This window comes from Hyla sarda, chromosome 5 (assembly GCF_029499605.1).
Source record: "Hyla sarda isolate aHylSar1 chromosome 5, aHylSar1.hap1, whole genome shotgun sequence".
In the NCBI taxonomy this organism is placed as follows: Eukaryota; Metazoa; Chordata; class Amphibia; order Anura; family Hylidae; genus Hyla; species Hyla sarda.
Window position 1 is genome coordinate 3,613,482 of NC_079193.1, and position 24,695 is coordinate 3,638,176.

Consider the following 24,695-nt stretch of genomic DNA (forward strand, 5'->3'; position numbering starts at 1 on the left):
ATGGTTAATTCTATTCAGCCAATAGTCTGGGCATCCTCACCCTCCCATGTACCAGGGCTGCCATACATAACACCAGGAGGACCCCCGGCAAATACAAGGAGGGAGCTTTCAGTTCCTTGTCTCCCGGTTACATGGAGACCCCTGTAGACCCCAGTGATGAGAGCGTTCTCTGGGTCCTTCTCATTGTTGGAGTCGACTCTACCACACATGGTCCAGTAATCACCGGGCGGTCCTACATGATGGTCCAGTGATCACCGGGTGGTCTACATTGATGGTCCAGTAATCACCGGGAGCGCTCTACATGATGGTCCAGTAATCACCGGACGGTCTACATGTTGGTCCAGTAATCACCGGACGGTCTACATGATGGTCCAGTGATCACCGGGTGGTCTACATGATGGTCCAGTAATCACCGGCCGCTCTACATGATAGTCCAGTGATCACCGGACGGTCTACATGATGGTCCAGTAATCACCGGACGCTCTACATAATGGTCCAGTAATCACCGGACGGTCTACATGATGGTCCAGTGATCACCGGGCGGTCTACATGATGGTCCAGTGATCACAGGGCGCTCTACATGATGGTCCAGTGATCACCGGGCGGTCTACATGATGGTCCAGTGATCACCGGGCGGTCTACATGATGGTCCAGTGATCACCGGGCGGTCTACATGTTGGTCCAGTGATCACTGGGTGCTCTACATGATGGTCCAGAGATCACCAGGTGGTCTACATGATGGTCCAGTGATCACCGGGCGCTCTACAGGATAGTCCAGTGATCATCGGGTGGTCTACATGATGGTCCAGTAATCACCGGACGGTCTACATGATGGTCCAGTGATCACCGGGCGGTCTACATGATGGTCCAGTGATCACGGGGCGCTCTACATGATAGTCCAGTGATCATCGGGCACTCTACATGATGGTCCAGTTATCACCGGGTGGTCTACATGATGGTCCAGTGATCATCGGGCGGTCTACATGTTGGTCCAGTGATCACTGGGTGCTCCACATGATGGTCCAGTGATCATCGGGCGGTCTACATGTTGGTCCAGAGATCATCGGGCAGTCTACATGTTGGTCCAGTGATCACTGGGTGCTCTACATGATGGTTCAGTGATCACCGGGGGGTCTACATGTTGGTCCAGTGATCATCGGGTGCTCTACATGATGGTCCAGTGATCACTGGGTGCTCTACATGATGGTCCAGTGATCACCGGGGGGTCTACATGTTGGTCCAGTGATCATCGGGCGGTCTACATGTTGGTCCAGTGATCACTGGGTGCTCTACATGATGGTCCAGTGATCACCGGGGGGTCTACATGTTGGTCCAGTGATCATCGGGCAGTCTACATGATGGTCCAGTGATCACCGGGCACTCTACATGATGGTCCAGAGATCACCGGGCGCTCTACATGATGGTCCAGAGATCACCGGACGCTCATCGACCAACTACATGGGTAACAGGAGGTGTGACAAGTACCCAACAGGGTCACATAGTTCTAGTGCTCACCTGTACTGCTGCCGCGCATCACACCGCCCCGCGTTCGTCTCTCGCAGTTTGGTTGCTAAAACTCGAACAATATTAATAAAAAGAAAAAAATTTGCCTGAAAAGAAAAAGAGAAAAAGTTGAATCAAAAGCAATTCAAACAAACTGGTAAATGATATCTGTGGAGACAATACTCAGGATCAGAGGTCAATGAGGACAATACTCAGGATCAGAGGCCAATGAGGACAATACTCAGGATCAGAGGCCAATGAGGACAATACTCAGGATCAGAGGCCAATGAGGACAATACTCAGGATCAGAGGCCAATGAGGACAATACTCAGGATCAGAGGCCAATGAGGACTATACTCAGGATCAGAGGCCAATGAGGACTATACTCAGGATCAGAGGCCAATGAGGACAATACTCAGGATCAGAGGCCAATGAGGACAATACTCAGGATCAGAGGCCAATGAGGACAATACTCAGGATCAGAGGCCAATGAGGACTATACTCAGGATCAGAGGCCAATGAGGACAATACTCAGGATCAGAGGCCAATGAGGACAATACTCAGGATCAGAGGTCAATAAGGACAATACTCAGAATCAGAGGCCAATGAGGACAATACTCAGGATCAGAGGCCAATGAGGACAATACTCAGGATCAGAGGCCAATGAGGACAATACTCAGGATCAGAGGCCAATGAGGACAATACTCAGGATCAGAGGCCAATGAGGACAATACTCAGGATCGGAGCTCAATAAGGACAATACTCAGGATCAGAGGCCAATGAGCACAATACTCAGGATCAGAGGCCAATGAGGACAATACTCAGGATCAGAGGCCAATGCGGACAATACTCAGGATCAGAGGCCAATGAGGACAATACTCAGGATCAGAGGCCAATGAGGACAATACTCAGGATCAGAGGTCAATAAGGACAATACTCAGGATCAGAGGTCAATGAGGACAATACTCAGGATCAGAGGCCAATGAGGACAATACTCAGGATCAGAGGCCAATGAGGACAATACTCAGGATCAGAGGCCAATGAGGACAATACTCAGGATCAGAGGCCAATGAGGACAATACTCAGGATCAGAGGCCAATGAGGACAATACTCAGGATCAGAGGCCAATGAGGACAATACTCAGGATCGGAGCTCAATAAGGACAATACTCAGGATCAGAGGCCAATGAGCACAATACTCAGGATCAGAGGCCAATGAGGACAATATTCAGGATCAGAGGCCAATGAGGACAATACTCAGGATCAGAGGCCAATGAGGACAATACTCAGGATCAGAGGCCAATGAGGACAATACTCAGGATCAGAGGCCAATGAGGACAATACTCAGGATCAGAGGCCAATAAGGACAATACTCAGGATCGGGGGTCAATAAGGACAATACTCAGGATCGGGGGTCAATAAGGACAATACTCAGGATCAGAGGCCAATGAGCACAATACTCAGGATCAGAGGCCAATGAGGACAATACTCAGGATCAGAGGCCAATGAGGACAATACTCAGGATCAGAGGCCAATGAGGACAATACTCAGGATCAGAGGCCAATGAGGACAATATTCAGGATCAGAGGCCAATGAGGACAATACTCAGGATCAGAGGCCAATGAGGACAATATTCAGGATCAGAGGCCAATGAGGACAATACTCAGGATCAGAGGCCAATGAGGACAATACTCAGGATCAGAGGCCAATGAGGACAATACTCAGGATCAGAGGCCAATGAGGACAATACTCAGGATCAGAGGCCAATGAGGACAATACTCAGGATCAGAGGCCAATGAGGACAATACTCAGGATCAGAGGCCAATGAGGACAATACTCAGGATCAGAGGCCAATGAGCACAATACTCAGGATCAGAGGCCAATGAGGACAATACTCAGGATCAGAGGCCAATGAGGACAATACTCAGGATCAGAGGTCAATAAGGACAATACTCAGGATCAGAGGCCAATGAGGACAATACTCAGAATCAGAGGCCAATGAGGACAATACTCAGGATCAGAGGCCAATGAGGACAATACTCAGGATCAGAGGCCAATGAGGACAATACTCAGGATCAGAGGTCAATAAGGACAATACTCAGGATCAGAGGCCAATGAGGACAATACTCAGAATCAGAGGCCAATGAGGACAATACTCAGGATCAGAGGCCAATACTCAGGATCAGAGGCCAATGAGGACAATACTCAGAATCAGAGGCCAATGAGGACAATACTCAGGATCAGAGGCCAATGAGGACAATACTCAGGATCAGAGGTCAATGAGGACAATACTCAGGATCAGAGGCCAATGAGGACAATACTCAGAATCAGAGGCCAATGAGGACAATACTCAGGATCAGAGGCCAATACTCAGGATCAGAGGCCAATGAGGACAATACTCAGAATCAGAGGCCAATGAGGACAATACTCAGGATCAGAGGCCAATGAGGACAATACTCAGGATCAGAGGTCAATGAGGACAATACTCAGGATCAGAGGCCAATGAGGACAATACTCAGGATCAGAGGCCAACGAGGACAATACTCAGGATCAGAGGCCAATGAGGACAATACTCAGGATCAGAGGCCAATGAGGACAATACTCAGGATCAGAGGCCAATGAGGACAATACTCAGGATCAGAGGCCAATGAGGACAATACTCAGGATCAGAGGGCAATGGAGACTGTTGCCTCTGATGGATATTATACCAGGTGGGACTGACCTGGGAGTCGTCTATACTGAACCCCCCAATGTCTGACATATATGAACGTTCTAGAACATGGAGTCAGTGACTTGTGGGATATTTATCACTGAGGACATTTCCTGCTATATCCAGTCTGGAAGTGCTGATATTCACATAAATATTTGCATAAATTTGCATTATAAAAAAAACAAACATATATATTCATTAGAGATGAGTGAACTTACAGTAAATTCGATTCGTCATGAACTTCTCGGCTCAGCAGTTGATGACTTTTCCTGCATAAATTAGTTCAGCTTTCAGGTGCTCCGGTGGGCTGGAAAAGGTGGATACAGTCCTGGGAGACTCTTTTCTAGGACTGTATCCACCTTTTCCAGCCCACCGGAGCACCGGAAAGCTGAACTAATTTATGCAGGAAAAATCAGCAACCGCCGAGCCGAGAAGTTTATGACGAATTGAATTTACTGTAAGTTCGCTCATCTCTAATATTCATCATTACGAATATATATCACTATATTCTAAATATTTGCAAAATTGTGAAGTGCCGATATTCGCGGTAAAAATTATCATTTGAAATATTGGCGCTGAACACTATATGTGACGCTCTAATGGGCCACACCGAGCAGAAGGATTGGTTTATGTCATCAGGTCCCTTATATATTGGAAGATTCGAGTAGAGAATAGTGTTGGGCGCGAATATTCGCATTTCAAATTTTTATCGCGAATATCGCAAATTCACGCATATTGCGAATATATTCGCTATATATTCGAAATTACGAATATTCACTTTTTTCCGCATATGCGCATATTACTTATTTTCACTTGTGGCCAATTAGAATGATGCAAATACACTTGTCAGAGGTTATCAACAACATCCCGAGCAACCAATAGGAAAGATGCCCCCTCCCCCCCTCACTGTTTTCTTCCTCAAATACGTGAATATGCGAATATAACGAATAAGCGAAATTCGTGAATATGGGACGAATATTCATCTATATATTTGCGAAATATCGCAAATCCGAATATGGCCCCGGCCGCTCATCACTAGTAGAGAATTCAGACTGATTAGAGATTGGGAAAGATGACTACAAGCTCCTCCTCCAGACTCCTCTGTCCTCCTCCTCCAGACTTCTCTGTCCTCCACACTCCTCTGTCCTCCTCCTCCTCCAGACTCCTCTGTCCTTCTCCTCCAGACTTCTCTGTCCTCCACACTCCTCTGTCCTCCTCCTCCTCCAGACTCCTCTGTCCTCCTCCTCCAGACTCCTCTGTCCTCCTCCTCCTCCACACTCCTCTGTCCTCCTCCTCCTCCACACTCCTCTGTCCTCCTCCTCCTCCAGACTCCTCTGTCCTCCTCCTCCTCCAGACTCCTCTGTCCTCCTCCTCCACACTCCTCTGTCCTCCTCCTCCAGACTCCTCTGTCCTCCTCCTCCACACTCCTCTGTCCTCCTCCTCCACACTCCTCTGTCCTCCTCCTCCACACTCCTCTGTCCTCCTCCTCCAGACTCCTCTGTCCTCCTCCTCCACACTCCTCTGTCCTCCTCCTCCAGACTCCTCTGTCCTCCCCCAGACTCCTCTGTCCTCCTCCTCCAGACTCCTCTGTCCTCCTCCTCCACACTCCTCTGTCCTCCTCCCCCAGACTCCTCTGTCCTCCTCCTACAGATTCCTCTGTCCTCCTCCTCCACACTCCTCTGTCCTCCTCCTCCAGACCCCTCTGTTTTCCTTCTCCAGACTCCTCTGTCCCCCTCCTCCAGACTCCTCTGTCCTCCTCCTCCAGACCCCTCTGTTTTCCTTCTCCAGACTCCTCTGTCCTCCCCCTCCAGACTCCTCTGTCCTCCTCCTCCAGACCCCTCTTTCCTCCTCTTCCAGACCCCTCTGTCCTCCTCTTCCAGACCCCTCTATCCTCCTCCTCCAGACTCCTCTATCCTCCTCCTCCAGAGTCCTCTGTCCTCCTCCTCCAGTCTCCTCTGTTCTCCTCCTCCAGACTCCTCTGTCCTCCTCCCCCAGACTCCTCTGTCCTCCTCCCCCAGACCCCTCTGTCCTCCTCCCCCAGACTCCTCTGTCCTCCTCCTCCAGACTCCTCTGTCCTCCTCCTCCAGACTCCTCTGTCCTCCTCCTCCAGACTCCTCTGTCCTCCTCCTACAGACTCCTCTGTTTTCCTTCTCCAGACTCCTCTGTCCTCCTCCTCCAGACTCCTCTGTTTTCCTTCTCCAGACTCCTCTGTCCTCCTCCTCCAGACTCCTCTGTCCTCCTCCTCCAGACCCCTCTGTTTTCCTTCTCCAGGATCCTCTGTCCTCCTCCTCCAGACTCCTCTGTCCTCCTCCTCCTCCAGACCCCTCTGTCCTCCTCTTCAAGACCCCTCTGTCCTCCTCTTCCAGACCCCTCTATCCTCCTCCTCCAGACTCCTCTATCCTCCTCCTCCAGACTCCTCTGTCCTCCTCCTCCAGTCTCCTCTGTCCTCCTCCTCCAGATTCCTCTGTCCTCCTCCTCCAGACTCCTCTGTCCTCCTCCTCCAGACTCCTCTGTCCTCCTCCCCCAGACTCCTCTGTCCTCCTCCCCCAGACTCCTCTGTCCTCCTCCTCCAGTCTCCTCTATCCTCCTCCTCCAGTCTCCTCTGTCCTCCTCCCCCAGTCTCCTGTGTCCTCCTCCTCCAGTCTCCTCTATCCTCCTCCTCCAGTCTCCTCTATCCTCCTCCTCCAGTCTCCTCTATCCTCCTCCTCCAGACTCCTCTATCCTCCTCCCCCAGACTCATCTGTCCTCCTCCAGTCTCCTCTATCCTCCTCCTCCAGTCTCCTCTGTCCTCCTCCTCCAGACTCCTCTGTCCTCCTCCTCCAGACTCCTCTGTCCTCCACCCCCAGTCTCCTCTGTCCTCCTCCTCCAGACTCCTCTGTCCTCCTCCTCCAGACTCCTCTGTCCTCCTCCTCCAGTCTCCTCTGTCCTCCTCCCCCAGACTCCTCTGTCCTCCTCCCCCAGACTCCTCTGTCCTCCTCCCCCAGACTCCTCTGTCCTCCTCCCCCAGTCTCCTCTGTCCTCCTCCCCCAGACTCCTCTGTCCTCCTCCTCCAGACTCCTCTGTCCTCCTCCTCCAGACTCCTCTGTCCTCCTCCCCCAGACTACTCTGTCCTCCTCCCCCAGACTCCTCTGTTCTCCTCCTCCAGACTCCTCTGTCCTCCTCCCCCAGTCTCCTCTGTCCTCCTCCCCCAGACTCCTCTGTCCTCTTCCCCCAGACTCCTCTGTCCTACTCCCCCAGTCTCCTCTGTCCTCCTCCCCCAGTCTCCTCTGTCCTCCTCCCCCAGACTACTCTGTCCTCCTCCCCCAGACTCCTCTGTTCTCCTCCTCCAGACTCCTCTGTCCTCCTCCCCCAGTCTCCTCTGTCCTCCTCCCCCAGACTCCTCTGTCCTCTTCCCCCAGACTCCTCTGTCCTACTCCCCCAGTCTCCTCTGTCCTCCTCCCCCAGTCTCCTCTGTCCTCCTCCTCCAGACTCCTCTGTCCTCCTCCTCCAGACTCCTCTGTCCTCCTCCTCCAGTCTCCTCTGTCCTCCTCCCCCAGACTCCTCTGTCCTCCTCCCCCAGACTCCTCTGTCCTCCTCCCCCAGACTCCTCTGTCCTCCTCCCCCAGTCTCCTCTGTCCTCCTCCCCCAGACTCCTCTGTCCTCCTCCTCCAGACTCCTCTGTCCTCCTCCTCCAGACTCCTCTGTCCTCCTCCCCCAGACTACTCTGTCCTCCTCCCCCAGACTCCTCTGTTCTCCTCCTCCAGACTCCTCTGTCCTCCTCCCCCAGTCTCCTCTGTCCTCCTCCCCCAGACTCCTCTGTCCTCTTCCCCCAGACTCCTCTGTCCTACTCCCCCAGACTCCTCTGTCCTCCTCCCCCAGACTCCTCTGTCCTCCTCCCCCAGACTCCTCTGTCCTCCTCCCCCAGTCTCCTCTGTCCTCCTCCCCCAGACTCCTCTGTCCTCCTCCTCCAGACTCCTCTGTCCTCCTCCTCCAGACTCCTCTGTCCTCCTCCCCCAGACTACTCTGTCCTCCTCCCCCAGACTCCTCTGTTCTCCTCCTCCAGACTCCTCTGTCCTCCTCCCCCAGTCTCCTCTGTCCTCCTCCCCCAGACTCCTCTGTCCTCTTCCCCCAGACTCCTCTGTCCTACTCCCCCAGTCTCCTCTGTCCTCCTCCCCCAGTCTCCTCTGTCCTACTCCTCCAGACTCCTCTGTCCTCCTCCCCCTATTATTAATATTATTATTATTATTATTATTTTTTCCAGCCGAACATTCCGGTGCTCAGTCAGTTCAGGAAACAGAACAAACTCATTTCACAGTAATGTACGTCCAAAAATCTGGCACAAAAAGGTCAAAAAGTCTGAAAATATTGGAGGTTTAATTTCCCTCGACAGAAGCAGAAGAAACGTTACGAGATGATAACAACGATTTTCTATGTTTTCTTTTTTTCTTTATAAATGTCGAGGAGAAATCTATAATCTCTCCGGATGAAATGTTCTGCAGAATCTGAAATGTTCTGTGAGATGGAGCGGGGTCTGAATCAGGTCCTGAACTCAGGCCTGGAGGGAGACAGACCACCTGACTGCCAGAATATTGTCCGGTACCCCTCACTGTTATTGGTTTATCTTTATCACTGTGTCTTTTATTATATTCTTATTACTATTATACTATTATATTATTAATATTATATTATTATTACTATTATACTATTATATTATTACTATTATACTATTATATTATTACTATGGTATTATTATTACTATTATACTATTATATTATTATTACTATTATACTATTATATTATTACTATTATACTATTATATTATTATTACTATTTTATTATTACTATTATACTATTATATTATTACTATGGTATTATTATTACTATTATACTATTATATTATTATTACTATTATATTATTATTACTATTATATTATTATTACTATTATATTATTATTACTATTATTACTATTATACTATTATATTATTACTATTATTACTATTATACTATTATATTATTACTATTATACTATTATATTATTACTATTATACTATTATATTATTACTATTGTATTATTATTACTATTATACTATTATATTATTATTACTATTTTATTATTACTATTATACTATTATATTATTACTATGGTATTATTATTACTATTATACTATTATATTATTATTACTATTATATTATTATTACTATTATATTATTATTACTATTATTACTATTATACTATTATATTATTACTATTATTACTATTATACTATTATATTATTACTATTGTATTATTATTACTATTATATTATTACTATTATTACTATTTTATTATTACTATTACTATTATATTATTATTACTATTATATTATTACTATTATACTATTATATTATTACTATTATACTATTATATTATTATTACTATTATATTATTACTATTATTACTATTTTATTATTACTATTATATTATTACTATTATATTATTACTATACTATTATATTAGTATTACTATTATATTATTACTATTATTACTATTTTATTATTACTATTTTATTATTACTATACTATTATATTATTATTACTATTTTATTATTATTACTATTATATTATTACTATTATATTATCATTACTATTGTTACTATTATATACCTAAAGATGTGATGAACATTGCTCTGTGACACTTACAGAACCTATAAAATGACTCTCACAGATTCATTGAATGGAAAAATACATCTCTGATGTCACAGAACAGATCTCTGATGTCATAGAACACATCTCTTATGTCACAGAACAGAATCTCTGATGTCACAGAACACATCTCTGATGTCACAGAACACATCTCTGATGTCACAGAACAGAATCTCCGATGTCACAGAACACATCTCTGATGTCACAGAACAGAATCTCTGATGTCACAGAACACATCTCTGATGTCACAGAACAGATCTCTGATGTCACAGAACACATCTCTGATGTCACAGAACACATCTCTGATGTCACAGAACACATCTCTGATGTCACAGAACAGATCTCTGATGTCATAGAACACATCTCTGATGTCACAGAACAGATCTCTGATGTCATAGAACACATCTCTGATGTCACAGAACACATCTCTGATGTCACAGAACAGAATCTCTGATGTCACAGAACAGAATCTCTGATGTCACAGAACAGAATCTCTGATGTCACAGAACACATCTCTGATGTCACAGAACACATCTCTGATGTCATAGAACACATCTCTGATGTCACAGAACAGATCTCTGATGTCACAGAACAGAAGCTCTGATGTCACAGAACACATCTCTGAAGTCACAGAACAGATCTCTGATGTCACAGAACAGAATCTCTGATGTCACAGAACACATCTCTGATGTCACAGAACACATCTCTGATGTCACAGAACACATCTCTGATGTCACAGAACACATCTCTGATGTCATAGAACAGAATCTCTGATGTCACAGAACACATCTCTGATGTCACAGAACACATCTCTGATGTCACAGAACACATCTCTGATGTCACAGAACAGAATCTCATTCCATTCTTGTCAGGTTATGAGAAGAAACGTCAGGGAAATTGCAAAAAATAGAGCATAAAGCCAGATTTAGTTACATTGTACTGTATTATTAGCATGCAATGAAGGGTTCACATTTTCTCCCTGCACTGTGAATGTTTACTCAATACAGAGGTTTAGCTTGTAGTTTTGGGGCCCCAACGCAAAATCTTTAACAGGGCCCCATGTCTACTGTGTGCCATTTATTATACTGGTGTTTTCTTTTAGGGCTGAGGTGTCTGTGGGCCCTCTTAAGCACCAGGGCCCCAGTCTGACTGCTACCTCTACACCCCCTATAGTTACGCCACTGACACTATGTGCTCAATAATAGTCAGGAAAACTACAAATCTCTCTGCTATTAGATCAGTTACATTGTTGTTGTCTATATTCACGACAGAGAACAATCAGATCATTTGTTATTCTCCCTGCACTGTGGATGTTTACTCGTTGTGCTCAATAAAAGACATGAAGGGTACAACTCTCTGTGTTATTAGTTCAGTTACATTGTATTTGTCTATAAAAGTTTTTCCCAACCAGTGTGCCTCCAGCTGTTGCAAAATTACAACTCCCAGCATGTCATGCTGGGAGTTATAGTTGTGCTGGAAGTTGTAGTTTTGCAAAAGCTGGAGGAATATTGGTTGGGAAACATTGGTCTATAATCATGTCAGAATCAATCAGATCTCCTTTTTTTAGTTATCAATACAGGGTTTAGATTTTCTCCCTGCCCTGTGGATGTTTACTTAGTGTACCCAAGAAAAGACATGAAAAGTACATCTGTCTGTGTTATTAGTTCAGTGAGGCTTTAGAAAAAAAGACAATAACGGAAGCAATTGGATGTTATCCGTTTGTATTCGTTATTGCTCAGTTAATAAACCAAAACAAGATCCATAAAAAAAAAAAAAATGGAAATTAGCACAGGCGGGTGCAAATGGATGTGAAGGGATTATTAAAAAAATCCCATTGACATGAATGAGATTATTTACAACTGTTTGTAATCCGTTTACAAGTAGCAACAACGGAACCTAAACGGGGGGGTGGGGTGGGGGGGGGGGGGTAATGGGGACAGACGGCCGTGTGAACGAACCCTGACATTGTATGTGTCTATAATTAATAAAGAGAACAATCAGATCACACTTTATTAGTTATCAATGCAGGGTTCAGATTTTCTTCCTGCACTGTGGATGTTTACTCATAGTGCTTAATCATAGACAGGTACAATACAAGTCTACGTGTTACTAGTTTAACACCAAAAAAAGGAAAGAGAGAAACCAACCTACTATAACAAGCAGGTGGGAGTGCACCAACTAAATGGGAACGCCGAAACTGTGTATCAAATAGTGCACACAAAACATGAAATCATTGTAAATCCATATGCTTTATTAGATACAAAAAGTTAAAAATATACATAGAAAAGTGCAGAATACATAAAAAGGGCACTGAATCACCATGGAAGGGTAAGTATGAGTCATAAAGCAGAAAAGTATATAAATAACAGGCAATGTGGGTAGTAAATGCAAGGAAACCTTAGTATGGGACTGTGACAAATATAAGTCAATAAAGAAAAGGACAGAGCCCCATACCTAATCAAGAATGCCAGACCATACCTACCTACCCCCATTATTAGGTATGGGGCTCTGTCCTTTTCTTTATTGACTTATATTTGTCACAGTCCCATACTAAGGTTTCCTTGCATTTACTACCCACATTGCCTGTTATTTATATACTTTTCTGCTTTATGACTCATACTTACCCTTCCATGGTGATTCAGTGCCCTTTTTATGTATTCTGCACTTTTCTATGTATATTTTTAACTTTTTGTATCTAATAAAGCATATGGATTTACAATGATTTCATGTTTTGTGTGCACTATTTGATACACAGTTTCGGCGTTCCCGTGTTACTAGTTTAGTAACATTGTATATTAGTCTAAAACAGTGTTTCCCAACCAGTGTTCCTTTAGCTGTTGCAAAACTAAAACTCCCAGCATGCCCGGAAAGCCAAAGGTTGTCCAAGCATTCTGGGAGTTGTAATTTTGCAAAAGCTGGAGGAACAATGGTTGGGAAACACTGTTGTAGACTAATATACAATGTTACTAAGCTAGTAACACGTAGATATGTATTGTACCTGTCTATTATTAAGCACTATGAGTAAATAGCCACAGTTGTTTTTAGCAATCAATACAGGGTTTTGATTTTCTCTCTGCACAGTGGATGTTAACTCAGTGTGCCCAATAAAAGGCATGAAGGGCTCATCTGTCTTTATTATTAGTTCAGTTACATTGAATTTGTGTTTAATTATGACAGAGAACAATTAGATCACATGTTATAGTGATTAATACACGGTTTAATTTTTTCTCCCTGCACTGTGGAGGTTTACTCAGTGTGCCCAATAAAAGACATGAAGGGAACATCTGTCTGTGTTATTAGTTCAGTTACATTGTATTGATCTTTAATTATGACAGAACAGTTAGATCAGATATTATTAGTAATCAATACATTTTCTAATTGCACTGTGGATGTTTACTCAATGTGCTCAGTTAAAGTCATGAAGGGTACTATTGTGAATGCTATTAGTTCAGTTACATTGTCAATAATCATGACTGGTTGGGAAACACTGGATAAAGGCTTCCCATGGGATTTGCCCTCTGTGCTGACCCCCACAGCTTGCAGTGTTATATGGCGCCCCCTTCTCCCCGATGGCCGATACGTTGTAGCACTGAGTCTCCTTGCAATTGTCCTTCTTTCATAGCTCAGACCTTTAACGCAGATTTGGAATAATCTGCATTTTCTGCTGTTACACAATAAAACACATCAGTCCGGGGGGTTGAATACTTTTTATAGCCGCATTAATAATACATTGTATATGTTTTGTGGGAAACTCTCTGACAGACGTAACCTCAGATCTATCAAAGCCCAAACGAATGTTTAAAGATTAAATATTCCCCGAGCCGTAAAAAAGACGGAAATAAATATTTAACACCGAGACGCCCGTCCAAGAAAATCTGTCAAGGAAGCAAACAAGCGGCGGCGGCTCCACAACGTACACAAGGGCGCTATTTATAGAGGGAGGCGGAGCCACGGAGGACGCTTGGTGTATCTGGCAACGCTCACATCCTTTTTATTACCAAAGATTGTGGAAAAAAAGAAAAATCACATAAATGTCCTAAATAATTGAGGAAAAAACAATCCCCAAATAGTAAAACGAAAGAAATAAAGAAAAGTAATTTAACCCCTTGAGAGTCGAGAGAATGTGTTTTGTTTTTCCTCCTCACATTCCATCAGTCACAACTTTTTTTATTTTTAGTTTGTAACGAGTTGAGAATATTTTTATAGCTACATAAGGAAGTGATCAATTTATATTGATTATATGAAGATAAATGAGACATTAAAATCAATTAAAATCAATAAAAAAAATCTATAATCTATATAACAATGAGATAATCAGAATCGATACATTTCATAATAATTGTCTCCTCACCACAGTAGCAGCAAGAATAGGACCCTGAATTATCCATTTTAGGTTCCCTGCACTGAGGTCCCAGCACCTAATGGAGAAGAGAAAAATACAGGTTATTAATATATATGTACACAGTGACCTCACCAGCAGAATAGTGAGTACAGCTCTGGAGTATAACACAGGATATAACTCAGGATCAGTACAGGATAAGTAATGGAATGTATGTACACAGTGACCTCACCAGCAGAATAGTGAGTACAGCTCTGGAGTATAACACAGGATATAACTCAGGATCAGTACAGGATAAGTAATGGAATGTATGTACACAGTGACCTCACCAGCAGAATAGTGAGTACAGCTCTGGAGTATAATACAGGATATAACTCAGGATCAGTACAGGATAAGTAATGTAATGTATTTACACAGTGACCTCACCAGCAGAATAGTGAGTACATCTCTGGAGTATAATACAGGATATAACTCAGGATCAGTCCAGGATAAGTAATGTCATGTATTTACACAGTGACCTCACCAGCAGAATAGTGAGTACAGCTCTGGAGTATAATACAGGATATAACTCAGGATCAGTACAGGATAAGTAATGGAATGTATGTACACAGTGACCTCACCAGCAGAATAGTGAGTACAGCTCTGGAGTATAACACAGGATATAACTCAGGATCAGTACAGGATAAGTAATGTAATGTATGTACACAGTGACCTCACCAGCAGAATAGTGAGTACAGCTCTGGAGTATAATACAGGATATTACTCAGGATCAGTACAGGATAAGTAATGGAATGTATGTACACAGTGACCTCACCAGCAGAATAGTGAGTACAGCTCTGGAGTATAATACAGGATATAACTCAGGATCAGTCCAGGATAAGTAATGTAATGTATGTACACAGTGACTGAACCAGAAGAATAGTGAGTACAGCTCTGGAGTATAATACAGGATATAACTCAGGATCAGTACAGGATAAGTAATGTAATGTATGTACACAGTGACCTCACCAGCAGAATAGTGAGTACAGCTCTGGAGTATAATAATGTATATAACTCAGGATCAGTCCAGGATAAGTAATGTAATGTATGTACACAGTGACCTCACCAGCAGAATAGTGAGTACAGCTCTGGAGTATAATAATGTATATAACTCAGGATCAGTACAGGATAAGTAATGTAATGTATGTACACAGTGACCTCACCAGCAGAATAGTGAGTACAGCTCTGGAGTATAATACAGGATATAACTCAGGATCAGTACAGGATAAGTAATGTAATGTATGTACACAGTGATCTCACCAGCAGAATAGTGAGTACAGCTCTGGAGTATAATACAGGATATAACTCAGGATCAGTACAGGATAAGTAATATAATGTATGTACACAGTGACCTCACCAGCAGAATAGTGAGTACAGCTCTGGAGTATAATACAGGATATAACTCAGGATCAGTACAGGATCAGTAATGTAATGTATGTACACAGTGACCTCACCAGCAGAATAGTGAGTACAGCTCAGGGGTATAATACAGGATAAGTAATGTATATATACAGTGACCCCTGTGTACCCCTTAATTCTATATATCCTGATCTTATCTATGAATTATATTTGCCATTAATATAACATATCATCCCCGTTGTAGATTATTTCGCTGACTCTTTGTATCTCGGATCCTCGGAGATGTCGGTGACTGATGTTTTCCCATATACAACCTCACGCGGCTCAGCAAGAGTAATCATACTCGGGTGCCGCTGTGTATATCAGTAAACTAACATTACACCACAAGAAAAGACGATATACCAAAAAGCGCACACCCACTATATGTACAATAAAAAAATATACAATATTACGATTCTCACATAGAGGATAAAGCAGACAAGGAAACGTAAAATCATCGAAAAGACCCCAAGACCGTTATACAAAAGGGGGGAACCCCCCCCCCCAAAAAAAAGGGGGGAGAGACCATTCCCAGGGCTTCTGCTAAATAAGACATAGATATTGCAAAGGTCCCAATAGCCCAGAAACATTAAAGGGGTATTCAGGGCAAATCATTTTATCCCCTATCTAAAGGATAGGTGTCTGATCTCGGGGGGGCCGCTGCTGAGACCCCTCACGTTCTCCCTGCAGCACCCACATTATATGCGGCTGCTGAATCTCCAGTTTTGGAAAACTCCGGGTTTCCGGGACTGGGGACGTGATGTGAAGCCACACCCCTCCATTCATGTCTATGGGAGGGGGCGTGACGGCCGTCACGCCCCCTCCCATAGACATGAATGGAGGGGGCGTGGCGTGACGTCTCAAGGTGCTGCAGGGAGATCATGGTGGGGGTCTCAGCAGCGGGCCCCCCACGATCAGACATCTTATCCCCTATCCTTTAGATAGGGGAAAAATGATTCGCCCGGAATACCCCTTTAATCACAGAATAAAGGGCAAATCACAGATAAACTTTCCTTAGTTTAAGGATCATAATGATATTAGGCCTGTCAGCAATAAATACAACCTCGATCAATATGGAAAAGTAGGGCGATTGACAACAGATGCAGGATAACCCCGCAGGTGCCCGCCTGGACCCCACGTGTTTCATTGCCCGTTGGTGACTTCCTCAGGGGTGTTTTGTCTTAATTATCTCTGTAGGAATTAGGATAATGATCACAGCCGCTTTGTAATAATATTCCGACAATCAATACTTGGCGTCAATACGTGTCCTGTGATGTTAGACATGAAGGCGACATTTCTCGGCGTCCGCCATGTTCAGTCCTGTATGATGAAGTCTCATAACTTCTCTTCTATCCATCGATCTCTGAGCGTCCAGAACCGTCAGCGACTTCACATCCTCCCCATGTAAATCAATAGGAGCCGAGGACTTTCACGTAAACAAAGTCATTTGTCTCCTAACTTGGAGCGCTCAATAATTCTCAAGGTACAAAACGTCTGTGATAATGTTCCTGTTGTGACATTGTGCATCGGATGAGAATAATCTCCAGGACAGAGCGGAGAATAGCGACATTTTATCTTATATAACACGTCCGCGATACAGGAGACGAATAGAAGGAAACTACATAAACAGCCGAATCACTGAATACATTAGATTACATTACTGCACTATGTACAAACATTACTGATCCTGAGTTATCTCATGTATTATACCCCTGAGCTGTACTTACTATTCTGCTGGTGAGGTCACTGTGTATATACATTACGTTACTTATCCTGTACTGATCCTGAGTTATATCCTGGATTATACTCCAGAGCTGTACTCACTATTCTGCTGGTGAGGTCACTGTGTACATACATTATATTACTTATCCTGTACTGATCCTGAGTTATATCCTGTATTATACTCCAGAGCTGTACTCACTATTCTGCTGGTGAGGTCACTGTGTACATACATTACGTTACTTATCCTGTACTGATCCTGAGTTATATCCTGGATTATACTCCAGAGCTGTACTCACTATTCTGCTGGTGAGGTCACTGTGTACATACATTATATTACTTATCCTGTACTGATCCTGAGTTATATCCTGTATTATACCCCAGAGCTGTACTCACTATTCTGCTGGTGGGGTCACTGTGTACATACATTACATTCCTTATCCTGTACTGATCCTGAGTTATATCCTGTATTATACTCCAGAGCTGTACTCACTATTCTGCTGGTGAGGTCACTGTGTACATACATTACATTACTTATCCTGTACTGATCCTGAGTTATATCCTGTATTATACTCCAGAGCTGTACTCACTATTCTGCTGGTGAGATCACTGTGTACATACATTACATTACTTATCCTGTACTGATCCTGAGTTATATCCTGTATTATACTCCAGAGCTGTACTCACTATTCTGCTGGTGAGGTCACTGTGTACATACATTATATTACTTATCCTGTACTGATCCTGAGTTATATTCTGTATTATACCCCAGAGCTGTACTCACTATTCTGCTGGTGGGGTCACTGTGTACATACATTACATTACTTATCCTGTACTGATCCTGAGTTATATCCTGTATTATACTCCAGAGCTGTACTCACTATTCTGCTGGTGAGATCACTGTGTACATACATTACATTACTTATCCTGTACTGATCCTGAGTTATATCCTGTAAATCTTTTATTAGAAAAATATAAATCATAACAAACACAGAACCAGCACAACTTTGCCATAATGGAAAACAACAAAATGAAATAACATAAACCCATACTTTTCAAGAACAAAAATCCTGCCTAAACGGCCAGCCCAGCTTTTCCTAAAAATACTAATACTACACCAAACATAACCAAACACACTCACATGCATGCATACCTAATGTGCAAAAAACAAAAATAAAATTGCATATTTAGCTTTAACAAAAAAAATAAAAAAAATAAAAAATAAAAATAAAAAAATGGTTCGACTGCCATCTATCACTACTATAAACACTATATAATACACAAACCAAAATATAAAACAAACAAAATTATAATATTTACTATATATACTATATACATACTATATACATATAACCTATATACACCTATAAATATACAGAAAACAACCTACTCTAAACTGTCCCTTCACCCGCACCACCCACCCTCCTGTACATGGGTCAGAGTCCATAGAGTCCATAGTCCTCAATGTCCAGTCCATAACTGACCCATGCCAGGTCCACCAAAACAAACAACCACCACCACCCACAAAAACACCCTCCCAACCTAGAACTCCTCCCAACCAACTTTACCATAACCAGCTTTATAATATACAAAAACAAACAATACAAACCACTTTAGGCCCAAGTTCGGTGCCTGTAAGCCCTACATAACTTTAGCGTCTGAAAACAAAACAAAAAGCTATGGTGCACATGCATTAGCCCACCACCAGGAAGAAGGATGGCAATCCTGATACATACAAAATATTTACATTCTTTCCCTAACTGCACCCTACCTCTCACCCTACCATTATCCCTAAAAATAAACTGACCCTACTATCACCCTAACCCTGTCCCTACATCACTGTCCCTAACCAAAACCAGGGTACTCTACCCAAAAGGTCTAGTACCTAGGGCACATCAAAACAAAACCCTCTCCATAGGAGAGAAGCCCTACTGGTACCAAGACTGCCATACTCCAAAGACCTGATCTTCCCAAGGTCACCGGTGATGTTCCTACAGACCTCCACCTCGGAGAGGACTTTCCGCTGTGTAGACACTAAACACCGTGCATTCCACGTGTAGTACCTAACCACTAAACTGACTAAGAATAAAGTGCCCCGATCACGGCCACCCAGGGTCCTGAATGCCCCATAAGCCCATTCCGGATAGGTAAGGCCGGCAAGTTGACTCCAGCCGATGGAAGCGCCCACCCGGTTGTAGACCCCTATATTAAAGGGACAATGAAGCAGGAAATGGTCCATGCTTTCCAGCATGTCCCTGCACTCTTCTCGGGGACACCCCCGGTCATCAGATCTCCTACACTTCAAATTGTCCCTCACATATAGCTTCCCCTGAAAGCAGCGCCAGGCCAAGTCCCAAAACTTCAGGGGGATCCTTTTCATGTTTAAAAGATACAACCCCACCCGCAGATTCCGACCTGGGCAGTCCCTGAGCGCCAGAGGCTTCTGGAAGTGGGTCAACAGAACCCGTTTGTCAAGGAACTGCCTTGACTGGGTCCTGATCTCCCACACTCCCAGACCCCACCGACGTATCGCCTTCAGAGTCGGGGTAGCGTAAGCCGGAAGATATCCATGGGGCGTACGGAGGTCCTTCACTTGCCCTCCTGTCTCCCATTCCTGGAAGAAAGGCCGAAACCATTCCCTGCAGGAGAGTACCCATGGAGAAGCCGTCTCTGACCAGAGGTTCGAGATGTTAGCTTTCAAGAAGGTGTTCGTTAAGAACACCACAGGGTTTACCATAGATAAACCCCCTAGTCTCCTCGTGCGGTACGTAACCTCCCTCTTGACTAGGTTTATCCTGTTCCCCCATAACAGTTGGAAAAACAGGCTGTAGATTCTAGTATAGTAAGCCTCTGGCAAAATACATACGCTGCCCAGATAGATAAACAAGGGGAGCAGGTACGATTTGATCAGGTGTACCCTTTCCCTGAGGGTCATAGACCAACCCTTCCACTGGTTCACCTTCTGAGTGGCATCCTGGAGCTTACCATCCCAGTTTTTGGTGGGATAATCATCCTGGCCGAATGTGATGCCCAGAAGTTTTGCTGACTCTTGGGGCCCTGGAAGGGTGTCCGGGAGATCAAACGTGGGATCTCCCCCTCCCAGCCAGAGACTTTCACACTTATCCTGGTTGATCTTAGACCCGGATGCCTCCGAGTAGCGGTCCACTTCCGACATCACCACATCGACCTCCTCTCTCGAGGACACGAAGATGGTGACATCATCAGCGTACGCCACCACTCTCTGGGCGACATCCAGCTCCGCCAGACTCATCCCGACTCCCGCCAACGGCCCACAATCTACCCTCCGGATGAAGGGATCGATTGCGAACACGTATAAAAGCGGGCTCAAGGGACAACCCCGACGGACTCCGGACCCCACCTCAAAAGAGCGGCCAGACCAACCGTTCACCAGTGGGAAACTCTCTGCCCCTGCATACAAGATCTTAAGCCAATTAACGAAAGTACTCGGTAAGCCATATCTCAGGAGGACGGACCAGAGGTACTCGTGGTTCACCCGATCAAATGCTTTGGCCTGATCCAGGGACAGCAAGTACCCCTTCCAGAGACCCGCACTACTCCGCTCCACTGCCTCCCTGACACTAAGGACAGCACTTAAGGTGCTTCGGCCTGGAACAGAGCAGTGCTGGGCCCCCGAAAGGAGCCGGGGTGCAAACTTCACCAGCCGATTAAACAGTATCTTGGCCAGAAGTTTCCTGTCCGCATTGAGAAGAGCTATGGGTCTCCAATTCTCAATACGGCTGGGATCTTTACCCTTTGAGAGAAGAATCAGGGCTGACCTCCTCAATGACTTCGGCAGAGTGCCCGAGGAGAGACACTCATTGAATACCTCAGTCAAGAGGGGAGCTAAAGACTCCTTAAAGGTCCTGTACCACTCGGATGTTAAGCCATCCGGACCTGGCGACTTCTTAGGGGCGAGCCCCTCGATCGCCAGTCTCACTTCCTCTTCCCTGATTTCTTCTGCCAAAACATCAAGAGAGGGGTCTACCCCTGGCTCAGGAATGGTTTCAGCCAGGAAAGCCGACATCCTGTCTCGATCTAGATCCTTCCTTCCCAAGAGGTGTGAGTAGAAGGATCTGACGACCTCCAAAATCCCTGATCTGGACCGATTCAGAGATCCCGTACTATCAATCAGTCCTGAGACCACTTTACTACTCACTGACATCTTACAGTTTCTGTAAGGGTCGGGCGAGCGGTACTTCCCGAAATCCCTCTCAAAAACCAAAGATGCGTGCCTATCGTACTGACACCTCATCAGCAAGGACTTCACTCTGGAGATATCCTCACGGCTACCTCCAGTCGAGACGAGAAGCTCGAGTTTCCTCCTCAGACCCTGATACAGGCGATACCTGTTCAGGGACCTGAGGCTCGAGAGCTGGCGGAAGAACCCCGCAACCCGCTTCTTGAATATCTCCCACCACTCTGACTTACTACTACATAGGTCCAGTAAAGGTACCTGACTCTGAAGAAAATCCTCAAAGGACTGTCTTATCTCCGCTTCCTCCAGGAGGGACGAATTCAGCTTCCAATAACCTTTACCCATCCGGGGGGTCTCTGAAACATTCAGGGAAAACAAAATCATACAGTGATCGGAGAACTCCACCTCAACCACGGACACTGCGGAAGAGACGGCTTCCTCCTTTAAATAAAACCTGTCTATTCTAGACCTGCAGCTACCTCGATGATAGGTGAAACCCGCGTGGCCTGAGGGGCTCCGGATGTGGGCATCCTCTAGGCGAGCTTCCCTAACTATACTATTGAGAGCTATGCTATCATAAGCCAACCGATCATTGGAGCCTCTCCTATCTTGGGATCTCGTGACAGTATTGAAATCCCCTCCAAAGATCACCTGTCGGCTTGTAAAAAGAAAGGGCTTAATCCTCATAAAGAGATCTTTTCGTCCCCACTTTGTTTGTGGGGCGTAGATGTTAATAAGCCGAAGCTCTTGCCCCTTCATGAGGACATCTAAGATCAGGCACCTCCCCATTTCTAACTCAATAACCTGTCTGCATTCAACAGGAGCGGTAAAAAGGACCGCCACCCCACTATACGGCTCAGCCGCAAGAGACCAGTGGGAGGGGCCGCGCCTCCACTCTCTCCTGGCTTTTACCAGGGAGGCTAGATCTAACAACCTGGTCTCCTGTAAAAAGAAAATGTCGGCATCAACACGGCCGAGAAAATCAAAGGCTGCGAATCTAGCCATATCAGACTTTATGCTGGCACAGTTAATAGATGCCAGCGTCAATGGGGTGAGTGCCGCCATCATGGGTGATTGAGTTAGATGGCCCTAACCCCCATTATCTCTGTTTTTTCTTCACCCCCTCATCCCCAGATGAGGAGGCTTCTTTCTCTTTGGACCGTTTTTTGGATTCTGATTGGTCCATTTTTGAATCCCCATTTCCACCTGGCTCCGGTTTGGCCCCATCCCCTGAGGAAATTGCCCCATCAGGACAGGGCCCAGTTCCCCCCGGAGGCTCCCCCACTTCAGGCACCCCATCCTCGACCCCCCCCTCCATGGAGGGGGAGGAGATGTCATCAAGGACAGAGTACCGGTTAGACAGATCAATCAGAGGGGGGGCAGGTAAGCTTCCGCTTGGGACCTGGTCCGTAGCACGGGGACTAGAGGGCTCCGACCTCTTCTTTCTCCCTTTACTGCCCTTTTTTTTTGGCCTCTCTTCACCCTCCTCATCCACACTTTCATAGTGGGAGGAATCGGAAAGATCGGCCTTGCTGCCCTCTTCTTTACAGATTCTCCCCATTTCCTCATCCAGCACATTCTCCCCCAGGGCCTCAGCAGTTTCAGGACTAACCTCTGGAGCAGGGCCAGAAGCTACCCCTGCCACATGGGAACTCTCCAGTTCCCTGCTCCTTCTGCGATTAGCCTCCCGCCTCAGCTTGGCGGGACTTTTCCTCTTCACTGACCCTGTTGCACCTTCTCCCGCGCTCGTGCCCTCCCCAGCTGAGGCAACATTACTGCTTTCCCCAGCCAAGGTGACCGTCGCACGGGCAAAGGCGCTAGGACAACGGCTGAAAGGGTGTCCTAAGACACCACACAGATGACACCTGATCTGCCTACAGGATGCGGCAAGATGACCTACCCCACCACACAGAGCACAGACCTGCACGGTACAGGCTGCGCTAAAGTGAGTGGGGCTGCCACACCTGTGACAGACCTTGGGCTGCCCCTGGTAGAAAATTTGGATTCTGTCTCTCCCAAGAAAAGCAGCTGATGGGATGTGGGCAACAGTGCTCCCTGAACGCTTAAGTTTGACGGAAAACGTCCAGGCCCCAGACCAGATCCCATGTTCGTCATAGTTCTTTTTCGGCATGTCCGTCACATCACCATATCTGCTGAGCCAGGTCACGATGTCATAGCAAGATAGTGACTCGTTACGTGTCAATACAGTCACTTTCTTGGCCAGATTCTGACGGGATATCGCCTTTACGGCGAAATCCCGCCAGCCGGGCTCGCTTTTCACCACCTCATAGTTCGACCAGAAAAGTTCCAAACCCTCCGGTCGAACGAAGCTGATGTCAAACTCGGAAGTACCGTAGGGGTGGATCAGGGCAAAGATGTCACTTGCCCTGAATTCCATCTGGAGGAGGAGCTCAACCACCTTACCCCGAGGCGGACACGCATCTTCGCCCCTCCACACCAAACGGACCACATTCCTACGGCCACTTTCCTGCCCGGATGTTGGGAGGGACCAGACCACCTCCCCGTTTTGTTCTCGGAAGGCGCCTAAGCCGTGTCTTTCTATCCAAAAAGACAGGTCAACCTCACCCCTCCCCTCTACATGGATTGACCTGTCTCCCCTACGTAGAGCCTCCAGTAGGCGCTGTTGCAATTGACCCCCAGAGCCAGATGGAGATGGAGATCCCCCTGATCCCCCGGCAGTGACGCTGGCATAGCTTCTGGGAGAAGCAGCCACTACCGGGGGGGCAGTCGAACCAGAACCAGACCCCAAACCAGGACCCTTGTTCCTAATGTAAGCCTCAGCCATAACACCTCTCTTTTGCATACCACTACCACTCCTCACCTGTATTTCACAAACACCCCTCTCTTGCACCCCACTTGCACCCATCTCTTGCACCCCGCTTGCACCCCTCTCTTGCACCCCGCTTGCACCCCTCTCTTGCACCCCGCTTGCACCCCTCTCTTGCACTCCGCTCCCTTCATCCATACTGCTACTACAACTCCTCCCATGCACACTGCCATAACTCACATCCTGCACATTACCATTTTTATTCACATTTTTGCTCTCACTTTCACTCTTGCGTACACTCTCCCTTGATGTGTTACAGGCC

General features: G+C 45.7%; 1 protein-coding gene across 1 annotated transcript in view; it reads right to left on the reverse strand.

The window, feature by feature from the left end:
* The window catches only part of PTH1R (parathyroid hormone 1 receptor), a 294,531-nt gene that overhangs the window by 20,141 nt on the left and 249,695 nt on the right, over nt 1–24,695 (reverse strand). Inside the window, exons 7-8 of the mRNA XM_056518705.1 lie at nt 14,226–14,292; nt 1,516–1,610 (exon numbers count right to left, since the gene is read on the reverse strand). Coding sequence (XP_056374680.1) covers nt 1,516–1,610; nt 14,226–14,292 — 162 coding nt within the window. The remainder of the gene's footprint in view (nt 1–1,515; nt 1,611–14,225; nt 14,293–24,695) is intronic.